The sequence below is a fragment of the Nanorana parkeri genome, unplaced genomic scaffold (genome assembly GCF_000935625.1).
Source record: "Nanorana parkeri isolate BGI_ZX_2015 unplaced genomic scaffold, ASM93562v1 scaffold140, whole genome shotgun sequence".
NCBI classification, from domain to species: Eukaryota; Metazoa; Chordata; class Amphibia; order Anura; family Dicroglossidae; genus Nanorana; species Nanorana parkeri.
The window spans coordinates 812,628-827,018 of NW_017306408.1; the positions used below are offsets into that span (position 1 = coordinate 812,628).

At 45.3% G+C, this 14,391-nt stretch overlaps 1 protein-coding gene across 1 annotated transcript in view; it reads right to left on the bottom strand.

Moving 5' to 3' along the window:
• GTDC1 (glycosyltransferase like domain containing 1) overlaps positions 1–12,723 on the bottom strand; it is a 191,432-nt gene extending 178,709 nt beyond the window's left edge. The window contains exon 1 of the mRNA XM_018554051.1: positions 12,518–12,723. Within this exon, the coding sequence (XP_018409553.1) occupies positions 12,518–12,696 (179 nt within the window). The 5' untranslated portion in view covers positions 12,697–12,723. The remainder of the gene's footprint in view (positions 1–12,517) is intronic.
• Positions 12,724–14,391: the final 1,668 nt, after the last annotated feature.

Below are 14,391 nucleotides of genomic sequence, written 5' to 3' on the forward strand. Positions count from 1 at the left end.
TTTAAAGGACAATATGGCTGCTGTGACCTCACTCTTTTATAGTGAGGGGGCTGGCTTATCCAAAAGCCCCATTATTGGCCCTTCTAAACCAGTTCACCTAAGTTAGTGCATTATGGCTACACAGAATTTGGTCTGGCAAATTTCCACAATCATTTTCACAATAATTTGTGGGGACCGTGAATTTTGAACCTGCCCAAACCTCATCCCTAGTACTGTCCACATGCACTCCAAAAACGGCCGCATGGCATTTCTGAGAGCGGGTTTCTTGATAGTGGCAACCGTGAAACATGATTACATGGTACATCAGCTCTGTGGCTTGTAGGCTCCAAAAGGGGTGAAAGGGTGACAACACAGCAGAACAATTTAGGAAGACAGAAACAGAGTCTTTGTCACCCTGTGCAGGAAGAACCTTCATGATAGGATCACACCAAATATTTTAATGACAGCTGCAGTCAACTCCAGTCAATAAGCTAATGCTATCTAGTAAGCATTTACCTATCAATACAAGTTTTATATAAAGTATATTTTATATAAATGTTTATATTATATACAGTCCTTGGTACCAAGGAACACATTATTCTGCATTCACAGCATTATAAATAGAAATAAAACGTTCAGTGGTACTGGAGCTCTGAACATTTTGTTTCTATTCATATTTGCCAAAATAGTGGACCATTCCCACTTCTCTCGAATCATTATTTCCATGAGTGGTATTTCATTTTTAGACTCTTAGGAGTGTATATATTTGGATATTACTAATGACACCCAGTAGGGTGAGGGTATTTGGTAGGAGACACAGTTGAGACCTCCTTGCCTATTGACACATTCACAGGATTCCAGCAACAGAACCAGTTTGATTGCAAAGTATTCATAGTCAAATGGAGTGTACCTTTAACCAGCACTTCCCTCAGCATAGCTCCTCGGAGCTTCCCCCCTCCCTGTGCGGTGTAACACGCTTGCAGTTTGTCTTTAAAAATAAACTTTTCAAGCTTCAGGGAGTAAATGCGGCAGAACACTTCCCCTGGGGGATATTTTAAGGGCTGGAGGTTTGTTACAAATAATATCTTTTCTCCATATGAAGTCACCTGGGGGGCAGGATACAATGTTACACAGTATTTTTATTTGTACGAGATAAGCTATCGCAGCTATTAGGAGTATAAACTTGAAGCTACGTTGCAATGAATCGCCCGCCAGCGCCATCGACCTCACAGATTCAGCTCCTGGTACGGGGGGTGCATTTTACTGTGAATAAATGCTTTCGAAAAAGGGAAATTCAAGGTGGATGCTGGAGCTTTTACATGCAAAAGACAAGCACACAGCAGAAACAGAGATTGCACATCATTTTGTGATGGAATCGTACACAAACAGGAAGTGAAATATTTAGAGAAACATGTAATGATATATGACGGACAACTTAACAAGATAAATCTTCAAAGATATTTCTTTCCTGTAATTGGCTTTTTTTTTATTATTAAAGAGTAATAATAATAGGCAAGTAATCCGGCAAAAAGTGAACCCAATCGCTGAACGACTGTGTCCCCCCAATATCTATGTGATGGAGGCAGAGAAGGCCTAGGAGTCTAATAGAGCTCTGATGTCTCCATAGAAAAAAACCTTTCACTGCTATGTAATTTCACATAGAGCTTGACAGCCCCCTTGTAACAGTAATAAACTTAATATACCGTGTATGTACAGTTTATATACACTATACTGCCAAAAGTATTGGGACGCCGGCCTTTACACGCACATGAACTTTAGTGGCATCCCAGTCTTAGTCCGTGGGGTTCAATATTGAGTTGGCCCACCCATTGCAGCTATAACAGCCTCAACTCTTCTGGGAAGGCATCCACAAGGTTGCAATGTTTGACCATTCTTCTAGAAGCACATTTGTGAGGTCAGGTACTGATGTTGAACGAGAAGGCCGGGCTCGCAGTCTCCGCTCTAATTCATCCCAAAGGTGTTCTATCGGGTTGAGGTCAGGACTCTGTGCAGGCCAGTCAAGTTCCTCCCCCCCAGACTCGCTCATCCAGGTCTTTATGGACCTTGCTTTGTGTACTGGTGTGCAGTCATGTTGGAACAGGTGGGAGCATGAAATATTCCAAAATGTCTTGGTATGCTGATGCCTTAAGAGTTCCCTTCACTGGAACTAAGGGGATAAGCCCAACCCCTGAAAAAAAAACCCAAACCATAATCCCCCCTCCACCAAACTTTACACTTGGCACAATGCAGTCAGGCAAGTACTGTTCATCTGGCAACCCGCCAAATCCAGACACGTCCATCGGATTGCCAGACAGAGAAGCGTAATTCGTCACTCCAGTGAACATGTCTCCATGGAACCCATTCCACGAAGATCTCTATGTACTGTTGTTGTGCCAATCTGAAGGTCACACAAAGTTTGGAGGTCCATAGATATTGACTCTGCAGTCAGTTGGCGACTTCTGCAAACTGTGTGCTTCAGCATGTGCTGACCATCATTTTACGTGGCCTACCACTTTGTGGCTGAGTTGCTGTTGTTCCCAGTTGCTTCCTCTTTGTTATAATACCACTAACAGTTGCCCCAGTTGACCATGGAATATTAAGTAGCAAGGAAATGTCATGGATGGACTTATTGCACAGGTGGCAACCTATCACGGTACAACTCTTGTATTCAATGAGCTCCTGAGAGTGACCCATTCTTTCACAAATGTTTGTAGAAGCATCTGCATGCCTAGGTGCGTGATTTTATATACCTGTGGCCATGGAGGTGATTGGAACACCTGAATCCCAGGATTTGGAGGGGTGTCCCAATACAAAAAGGCATTTCCATGAATTCGGTAGAGCAATCTTAAAGCCATCATTTAAGTTTAAATACGTTAGAAGGGTCAATCACACCAATACTTACATTAACATGGGCGTTTTGGTGTGCTGACTTGCGTTTAGGCAGCCCTCTCATTTTGAATAGACCCTCAACGAGCCTCAGGCCGCATTCACCCAAGAGCAACCGCGTTTCTGCACTTTTTAGCATATTTTTTATGCACATTTCAGCGTGTTTTACCGTGTTTCCCCGAAAATAAGACACTGTCTTATATTTTTTTGGGCTCAAAAAAACACACTAGGTCTTATTTTCGGGGTAGGTCTTATTTTTTTTTTTAATGTACAACAAGCCAAAGTTAATGCAAATCCATATCCAAATCAAATAATCCAAAATGGCAAAATTAAGAATAGAGTGATCAGGGCAATCAGGGGTGCCTTACCTTTCCAAGAGCAATTTGGTAACCAATCTCTGGCCAGAATGAGTGAAGTGCACTTTCACTATCGATTCCTCACAAGCGGAGTGCATTTGGTATCACTCCGCCTGTGACGGGAGCTGACACTATAGAGGAAGCATTGGCTTATGCGGCTCTGCTTCCTCTAGCGCTGGCTTCATTGGCACTGCTGATTCTCTCACGCCTCTTCTGCGGCTCGTCATGTTCCCCCTTATGCCACCACCGGCCCTGAAAATGGTCACAACTAGGTCTTATTTTCGGGGTAGGTCTTATATTTTAGCAATTCTCCAAAATAGTACTAGGTCTTATTTTCGGGGTAGGTCCTATTTTCGGGGAAACAGGGTATAGGCGTTTTCTGTTCATATGTAAGAGTGTTTTAAGGCATTTTTCAGCTCGTTTTCAGTTGTCCAATGAAAAGCAGTCTCAGCTGCAAAAACGCGCTAACAAAAGCACGTTTCCATTGAAGTCTATGGAGCAAATCAGCTGATAAGCACCACAAAAGAAGCTCAAGGACTATTTTAAACAACGGGCGTATTAACGTATTCAGAGGTGGACCTGCACTACAACACACAGATCATTCACATGCACGTGTTATAGTATGCCTTATGACTTTGCAATGACCTTTATTAGTCTAAAAAGGACTCTTCTGTGCTCGTTTGAGTTACCGGGTCCCATCCTTACCCAACTTGAGGGCTGAACTTCAGCAGAACCATATCCCTGTCCCTTAAGAGTGTCTAAATGGCCACTGAGCCACTTTGATTAATGCCCCATGTACATACTGATAATGTGGTAAAGGCACGCGTGTTATTTCTCACATTAACGCACATTGCGTTAAGGCTGCTGACGTACCTCAACATCTCAATTGCACATGACCTTTTTTTCCTCAACACACTACCGTGAGATGCCATGCTTTACAGGGTGTTACAACACAGTTGCGTTCAAGCCAAAACTAATGGCACCGCCAGGCATGTTGCAAGTGTTACCATGTGTTGTGGTAACACACGTGGTAATACACGTTATCCCAATGCAAAAGTTTTAATCGAGCCTAAAGGTGAATTTGTGCTTTAAGGCACAGAAAGTCGGGCCCCAATAACAATATAAAACTAACTCAAAAAAGGGCACGACAGGCTTTTCTGAGTTCGACGGAAAATATCAGGCATCTGTGTTCTCCACAATTAGGCAGCACCTTTATTTGAAACTTATAAATTGTAGCACAGGCATACTTTAAGGGTACATTGACACCAGATGCAGTGCGTTCCGGTCCGATTCTGGCCGGAACGCACTGCATCGCATTGTGGCTGGCTCACATTTTTTGGGGGCAGGAGGGGGGCGTGGTGGGCCATTGAAGTGAATGGCACCATAGCCACGCCCTACGACCGCAATGCAATCGCCCTCAAGGGATCCCAAGGCCCATTGTGCCTGCAGTCTGGTCCGATCAAAATAGTGCTTGCAGCATTTTGATCGCAGAGGGCCGCAGTCACAATGGGCCTTGGGATCCTGTGCGGGCGATCAGGGGCGTATCTGCCGCGAGACAAACAAGGCGTTTGCCTGGAGCGGCAGATTCCCTGAGAGCGGCACTTGCTGTGGTTCTCTCCCCTTGATAAATTTTATTTATCAAGGGAAGAGAACAGGAGGCTATCGTGGCGGCGGGGACGAGGACGGCAGGTTGAGGCGGTGTCCAGCAGGCAGCGGTCGGCGGCGCTTTTTAATGCCGGGTGAGTGATCGTCGGAGGGGGGTTGTCTATGGAGGCTTGTGCTGATGGGGAGGCGGCGCGTCAACCCCGGGGGGAGGGGGGGGTGCTGATGGTGACGATCGGCCGTCAGTACGGGGAGGGGGTACCGGTGTTGCTGTTTTGCCTAGGGCAGCAGCATTTGTAAATACACCGCTGTGGGCGATTGCATTGCGGTCGGAGGGCGTTCCCCTTCTGCCCCACAAAAAAGTGATCCGGCTGCAGTGATGCAGTGCGCTCTGGCCAGAATCGGACCGGAACGCACTACATCTGGTTCATATCTGGCGAACCAGATGTATGTGGTACATCTGGTGTGAACGTACCCTGAGGGCTTGTTTATGCCATGTTCATTGAGGTACATTTCTCTGCACACCATTACACATCTTTGGTGTGAACAGGGCCCATAGAAAACAATTGTTCACGCCATACATGTGCATGTGGTATCGTGAAAAACACAGCTTAAGAGATTTGGGCCCTACGCCTATAGATTATCTGATTGAATGCAGGCATTGTTCAGGTATTTTTAGAGCCAGCGGGGCCGACTAGAAAGATACTGAAGCTTGGCCCAGTTGGAGATTCCTCCATCCGCACAGTTTAGCGTAGATGGAGGAGTCTGTTGCACTTGTTCCATCTGACCATAGACAATCTGCAGATAATCTATAGGTGTATGGGCAGCTTTGGCCTGAAAGTCAGGGACATGGGGCACCTTTTCACAAAATGAATTATAGTGCACAAAAAAGAAGTTCCTTGCCTATAAAAAAATGCAGCTCCATGGCTGATAGTTTTGATTTAAGTTGAAGTTTTTCTGATGCACAATGCTGAATATTTGTGAGCTACACTCATAAAACAAAATTGGTTCTCACATGGAAGAAGTGTTATCAAACCTTCATACAGTGCCTTTCACATTGCTAGAGTAGGTTATAAAATTAAATGAACCTGATTGGCTGATGAGAGCAGCAAAGGCAGCACTTCTTTCGGCTACTTTCATACATGAGGTTTGTTGCATCCCTTTCCATTGTGCTGATTCAAGCCAGCAGCACCTTCAGTCTCCAAGATAAATGTCTAGAACGAAAAGCTATCTGGATGTCATTAGCGACGGATCAAACAGGTGGTCCATGTTCTTGTGTGGAAAACAAAATGGTCGGGCTTTAAGCTGCAGGAAATGAGTTAATTATCCTCATGAAGACATACACGTCGATGTAGCCTCTCCAGGATTTGCTTTGCCTACTTGAAACTTTTGTCTGTGCAGCATGCTCACAGTTAAACCTCCCCCCAGATAGGTCAGATAATGAGGTGAAATAATAGATGTGTAGAACAAGTTCAGTATGTGGTGATGAAAGGGGTACATTAGTGGCTCACGGGCTGGAGCCATGTACCTGGGAGTCAGTAAGTTGATATGTGCGAGCATGTTGAACACACCTGTTCTAAAAGGGCTGAAGCATCAATCAAAATTAACACCGTTTAAGTCAATTTTGGCTTCCTGTCTCGGGCTAGGTCATCAAGGACAGATGGTCAGAGTCTGGAAGAAAAAGACAATTTGAAGGCGAGTGCTCAAAGGATAAACTGGAAGGAAATATCAGGCTCTTTAGAAATATGCATTTGAAGTACTAAGTAATAAAGTGCAGATTACAGTAAAGTGTACTGTATAGTCCAGTGAAATCACGTCTGAGGGGCATATTGCCAGCCCTGCTTTGGGCACTGAGGCCCTAAAGGCAAAGGGGGAGTTACATGTGTGCCCATGATGGTGGAACCCTTTGCCGTCCAGTGCTGATCACCTGGTCCCGTTTTTAGAGCATCCGGTAAAGATGTCTTTAAAAAATTAAATAAACCAGTATTGTTGTAGAATGCAACAAATAAATATTATTGTGTGTTAGATGTTAGTTATTCTACTTACCTAACCCCTGCTGTCTCCCACGGCATTTTGATTCCAGACAAGGTCCTTTTTTTTCAACTGAAGTCCCATGAGGAGACGATCCAGCAAAGTTAAAAGAGAACTATGGGCTAAGTGTTTTTCCCCATAGCTCTCTTTAGGGTCACGGGAGGACATATACTAACCTCCTCCCGTGACCCAAAGTTCAGTATATATATCGTGCTATTTCCCGCGAAATACTGAGAGTGCCGCAACCGGGACTGATCCCGACAATACTGATGATACACCCAGCTGCGTGAGTGACAGCTGGCTCTGCCTATCTAGAGGCTGAGCCAGCTGTCCCCGCCCCGAAGGCTGAGCCGCTCGGTCGCCTTTGGCTACTGTACAAGCTATAGTGAATAGCCCGTACAGCAGCCCTTCGGTTTGACTGAACCGAAGGGCTGCGGCGGCCGAAGAGAGCTGAAGGATCAGCCAAAGCTATGGCTGGATCCTTCGGCTCTTCTATGAATAACCCCTATAACTTGCACTCTTCCAATTTCATGAACATGCAAAGAGTTGAAGTCAAAAGTGCAAAGCATATTTCAGCATTAGGCCATGATCTTTTAGATGTTAACCCAGCCAAATCACTGACATCAAATAATAGATTAGGTCAGAAAACACAACAGATGCGCATTAAGATAAATATATAACGCAGGGCAGTTTAGCAGCGTGCTAGATTCTGTGTTTTGTGGGATCTCTTTTCTGAGTAAAATGTAGGTAATCCAATGAATTACAATTAAATTATGTTAGGTCAATGTAATTTAAGTTTAACTAATGGGGTGTGTGTCTGTGAGTAATGTCTGATTAGCTTATTACAGGCGGTACAGGATGTCTTGTGATGCCGACCTTGAGGATGGCGATAACCTTGTGATACGCTGGAGGACACGGCAGAGATTAAAGTACATGCCAGAACATTTTTAGAGACATGTCTAAAATGCCCGTTAACTTCTACAAGCAGAAGCTCTTAGACTTCAGCCAGACCTTCACACGAAATGCACATATTGTATACGTTTCAGCCCCAATCCATTTGATGCAGTTATGACATGCACATGTACAATACTGGGAACGGCTATCATTTCCCCAAAAAACGAAATGTCTGCAGTACTACCGGCCGTTCTTCATCTTTTAAAGAGAAAAAAAAAATCAACCAGTTACAATGGCTACTGTTAAATCGTATCTCTAGATTACACCTATATTAAAGGATAGCTAAGCCCAAGAACAAAAATTTTGTATATTGTAGATTACCAGTACCTAGATGTGGTGGCTGCACCACTTTTTTAGGCTACAAACATTTTCTGAAAGTACAAACCTGTTGATGCTGCCAGAAATCAAGAGCCATTGACAATTCCTGTGCACTGAACTGAAATCTCAAACAATGTTATCAGCCTAGCCCAGTACAAGGAACACCTCCCCTGATGTCATGGGCATGAGGAGTAGAGGAGGTGTTTGTAGCCCGAAATAGGAGAGCAGCCTAAGTTGACAATGCTGCTCTCCATAGATACAGTGCAGTGAGTGAGTGTTGTAACCCTAGGACTGGTAGTATGTTAATGGCAGGATTACCGAGTGAAAAGGGGGAGTATAGGTAAGATTAGTACAAGGGGAGAATATGTAAGGTGAGTATAAGGGGAGTATAGGTAAGGTGAGTATAGGTAAGGAGAGTATAAGGGGAGTATAGGTAAGGAGAGTATAAGGGGAGTAAAAGGTAAGGTTAGTATAAGGGAATATAGGTAAGGGGAGTATAGGTAGGTAGGTGATTATATGGGGTGCATAGGTAAGGTGAGTATATGGGGTGTATATGTGAGTACAAGTAAGGTGAGTATTAGGGAGTATGGTTAAGGTGCGTACAGGCGGAATATAGGTAAGGTGAGTCTAGGTAAGGCAATTACAAGTGGAGTATAGGTAAGGGGAGTATAAGGGTGTATAGGTAAGGGGAGTATAAGAGTGTATAGGTAAGGTGTGTATAGGTAAGGTGAGTATATGGAGTGTATAGGTAAGGTAAGTATAAGGGAGTATAGGTTTGGTTAGAATAGGGCAACCAGAAGAGGCCATTTTCAGAGTCACTGTCGCATTGCCCAGCGTGGGTAAGTCAGGCAGAAACCCAAGCTTTGTCTATAATGTGCACATGAAATCCAGAGGTTCAGACATCATGTAATGTATTATGAAATGATAACCTCCAGGAGGTTAGTGGACTTACAAGCAATTCAAGAAAAGGTCCAGGGCCCTGTGCATAATGTGCAACGTCCAAAAAAGTATAACTAGAAGCAAAAATACTCTCGTCTAGGCGAGCACAGCGGAACGTGAGTATTTATTACATTTTTCTTTTTATGTTTAATTACATTCAGTGCAAGGTTCACTTTAAAAATCCATGTGACCGCGTACTATATATGGACCCAGGACAACGTTCAGGGTAGTGGACATTGCCGAATGCATTACATGATATAAATCATGAGGTCCCCAGTCACAGCACACATTTTAGGCACACGGCCTGCTGAACCATATGACTGAGCAGTAACCCTAAACCTTGGGTCACAGCTACAGAAGCTACATTACAGACTTGGTGCTGTTATCAAATTTTTAGTCTAGTTGTGTAGCCAAAATTCAAATGTGTTCCAACAGAAATATCACCTTTTTCACAAAAAGTAGTAAATGCAGCAACATTTATTAAATGATCAATGTGCATTGAAATTTTTTTTGCAATGCACATGTGATCAGTGTATTGGGGGTGCAATGCACAGGCTCTTGCATTGTTCTCCCCCAACCTCAGGGCTGTGCGGATATGCGGACCTGCTGGGGAAAGAGCGACTTGAATTACAGAGCGAGGAGGCATCACCGCCACTCTCCGCATAGGCCATCTGCAGCAGTGGCAGATCGGACATGCAGACATCCCAACTCTCCCCGACGTTCCGGGAGTCTACCGCTATTAGATAGCGGCTCCCGGCCGCCCGGGAGAGAAACATTTTCTCCCGGAAAGGTTTACTCTGCTCTATCTAGCAGAGTAAACCATTCCCTGCTATCTGTGTGGGGCCGCCGTCAGTCAGGGAAAAAAGAAAAAAAAAAAATCAGCATAGAAATGAATAGCTAAATTTCTGTTGGCTTTTTCAATTTGCAATAGCAGACTAGCTATTGCATCCACCCACTGCTGCTGTCAATCAGCAGAGGTGGACCTGAAGTTCTCCATCAGGTCCTCTGCTGCTGATTGACAGTAGCAGAGGGCGGGTGCAATAGCCAGCTTGCTATTGGCTATTGCAAATTGAAAAAGCTAATCGAAATTTAGCTATTCATTTCTATGCTTTTTTTTTTATTATTCTGACGGCTGCAGCTGTCAGAATACTTAAAAAAAAACAAAAAAAAACACAGCAGATAGCAAGGGAAGCATTAGCTTCTTTGTTATCTGCCATCATTTCAAGGGGGTGCTTCCCCCCCCTCCCGATATGATGGGGGGGAGGGCGGGGGACAGAGGGCACCTCCCTGAAATGAGAAGGACACCTCCCTGAAATTACTTTTTTCAGGTTGAGATGCCTGGACATATAGTAATACTTAATTTAAACATACAATTGTCTGAATGACGCAGATGTGATGCAAGCAGTGGGATGACTATTGGGAGGAGTTAAAGAGGAACTTTGCCCAGATCTTTGAAATGACAACAAAGACACATTTAGAAATGTTTAGTAATGACAATCTACAAAACAGATATGTCTAGATCAGTGGTTCTCAACCTGTATAACCTCAGGACCCACATTTGTCCTTGGTCATTATGTCGCGACCCAAGTCGCACTGCAATGCAACGCAAGGCATTAGGGTACCACAAGTTCCAGTGCGGGCGTACGAATTGTGGGTGTGAGGTGTGTTTGGGGTACCACACCAGAATGCACGGTACGTGCGATTGCGTGGTACAGTGGTAATCGCATGGTACTATGCGATTAACGCACCGTGAATGGGCCCTCAAAAACACTGACATAGATACACAACCACAGACACAATCTCACATACACACTCCAAAAATGTGTTAATTTTTTTTTTAGGTCCACCCAGTCTCCCTACCTTTATGAAAACTGGAGTGGATCCTCAGCCTGGGGTCCAGTGTGGGCTCCTGTGCTGTGACGGAGCTCCATCCATATGGGCATTGCTTGTACAGCTCCCTTGCGCGCCCTGTAGAGGTCCCGGGACCCAGAATGTGACATCACTCTGGTCCAGGCACCACTATAGGACATGTTGGAGCTGTGAGCAATGAATGTATGAATGGAGTTCCCTCGCGGCCATAGCCCCATCCCACCCCACCTCAAGCTGACACTCGGCGCTGGGCAGCATTTTGTTGAATGGCTGCTTGGAACTCACAGTGCTGCGTTAGGGGCGGGCTGAGGAGTCTCTCACCTAGAAAAGTGGAAGGTATGCAGTGACCCACTGAACACGGGGGGCACAACCCACTTTTGGGTCATGACCCACCAGTTGAGAACCAAGGGTCTAGATCAGGGGTCTCAAACCTCCGGCCCTCAAACCTCCGGTGGTGAAACTACAAATCCCATGATGCATCTCTCCTCGGGAGTCATGTCTGTGGCTGTGAGAATCTTCAAATGCCTCATGGGATTTGTAGTTCCACCACAGCTGGAGGGCCAGAGGTTTGAGACCCCTGGTCTAGATCATTGCCGGCTTTGTATTCTTTTGCATTTCTTATTTCTCTTTTCCTCCCCATTCTTCTCACATGGCCATTTTAACTTACGGCAGATTAATATATCTCCCTTTACTTCCTGGAACTCGTGAGGTTACAGATCAGATTTCCTAGCAATGCTCTGCTGATGTAACCTTCCCAGGATGCAACACTTAGCCACAATTACATAATTGATGCCGAAGAGGACCAGGAAGTGGAAAAACAATAATTGTAAATAAAATGAAAATGTTTAACTAATGTATGTAAGATTATTTCCTATCAGCATGCAAAGCTGCATGTTGATGTGATTTTTAGTGAAAGGGGGTAAAGGTCCGCTTTAAGTAAATATCAAAACACCTTTATGAATGGGCGTTGGTCAGGAGGTGTGGTAGTTCCTTGTCAGGTGCATTTGCATGCAGATTGTCCTAGGTTACACCCGCATGTGATGCTGAGCCTGCATGATTGAAAGAAATGAAATCCAATGAATGAAAAAGGAGCAGGCCAGGGACAGTCAAGCTGGGGAGGAAAGGGCTACATCAGGGGAAGCCAAAATTCAGCCCTCCAGCTGTGGTGAAACAACAAATCCCATCATGCCTCTGGAAGTCATGCCTGTGGCTGTCAGAGTGCAACTGCCTGACGGGCTATTTAGTTTCCCCGCAGCTGGAGGGCCGAAGTTTGGCTACCCCTGGGCTAGATGATGCTGTCTGTCCTCTAGCCAGGAAATGAGGTGGGCTCTATCTGACTTGCTGCAGCTTCTAATGCACATTGTGAGAAGCTGACAGTGTGCATTAGAAGAAAACAATGTCAGTGAACGAGAGGAGCCGGCATAACTGTGCAAGACTGAAGGGAAGGCTGGAGTTCAGCTTTAAAATCTCCATGAGATTTTAGTAAACGGGGTTACATGTATTTAAAAATAAAGGTTGGCTAAATTGATTACTCGGAAACCTGCCTGCTGAAGTTTTCAGTGTCATCCGCATTGTGACCTTACCTGTAAGTGTCGTTGGGTGGAACAGCTTGCATGAAGTACAGGGCAGAGGTGCGCGCCCTCCAATGCCACTTCTTAGCAGGGAGACTATAGAGAACACAGCCGTCAACTTCACCCTTCAAGAGGTCCATCAGCTGCTTGTGGGAGCCTCCATAGAAGGCCTCTATCAGAAGGATGCTCATCTCTGGGTATCCTCCGTCTTCTGCAGGAGGCTCTATAGGAGGACAGATGAAAATGATCAACAGGTATGCCCAGTCCCCAGTGCAAATCACACTGCAGAATTAGGCCTCATTCAGACGAGCCGATCCCGGGAGGGACAGGAAATGTGTTAATTTTTTTTTTAGGTCCACCCAGTCTCCCTACCTTTATGAAAACTGGAGTGGATCCTCAGCCTGGGGTCCAGTGTGGGCTCCTGTGCTGTGACGGAGCTCCATCCATATGGGCATTGCTTGTACAGCTCCCTTGCGCGCCCTGTAGAGGTCCCGGGACCCAGAATGTGACATCACTCTGGTCCAGGCACCACTATAGGACATGTTGGAGCTGTGAGCAATGAATGTATGAATGGAGTTCCCTCGCGGCCATAGCCCCATCCCACCCCACCTCAAGCTGACACTCGGCGCTGGGCAGCATTTTGTTGAATGGCTGCTTGGAACTCACAGTGCTGCGTTAGGGGCGGGCTGAGGAGTCTCTCACCTAGAAAAGTGGAAGGTATGCAGTGACCCACTGAACACGGGGGGCACAACCCACTTTTGGGTCATGACCCACCAGTTGAGAACCAAGGGTCTAGATCAGGGGTCTCAAACCTCCGGCCCTCAAACCTCCGGTGGTGAAACTACAAATCCCATGATGCATCTCTCCTCGGGAGTCATGTCTGTGGCTGTGAGAATCTTCAAATGCCTCATGGGATTTGTAGTTCCACCACAGCTGGAGGGCCAGAGGTTTGAGACCCCTGGTCTAGATCATTGCCGGCTTTGTATTCTTTTGCATTTCTTATTTCTCTTTTCCTCCCCATTCTTCTCACATGGCCATTTTAACTTACGGCAGATTAATATATCTCCCTTTACTTCCTGGAACTCGTGAGGTTACAGATCAGATTTCCTAGCAATGCTCTGCTGATGTAACCTTCCCAGGATGCAACACTTAGCCACAATTACATAATTGATGCCGAAGAGGACCAGGAAGTGGAAAAACAATAATTGTAAATAAAATGAAAATGTTTAACTAATGTATGTAAGATTATTTCCTATCAGCATGCAAAGCTGCATGTTGATGTGATTTTTAGTGAAAGGGGGTAAAGGTCCGCTTTAAGTAAATATCAAAACACCTTTATGAATGGGCGTTGGTCAGGAGGTGTGGTAGTTCCTTGTCAGGTGCATTTGCATGCAGATTGTCCTAGGTTACACCCGCATGTGATGCTGAGCCTGCATGATTGAAAGAAATGAAATCCAATGAATGAAAAAGGAGCAGGCCAGGGACAGTCAAGCTGGGGAGGAAAGGGCTACATCAGGGGAAGCCAAAATTCAGCCCTCCAGCTGTGGTGAAACAACAAATCCCATCATGCCTCTGGAAGTCATGCCTGTGGCTGTCAGAGTGCAACTGCCTGACGGGCTATTTAGTTTCCCCGCAGCTGGAGGGCCGAAGTTTGGCTACCCCTGGGCTAGATGATGCTGTCTGTCCTCTAGCCAGGAAATGAGGTGGGCTCTATCTGACTTGCTGCAGCTTCTAATGCACATTGTGAGAAGCTGACAGTGTGCATTAGAAGAAAACAATGTCAGTGAACGAGAGGAGCCGGCATAACTGTGCAAGACTGAAGGGAAGGCTGGAGTTCAGCTTTAAAATCTCCATGAGATTTTAGTAAACGGGGTTACATGTATTTA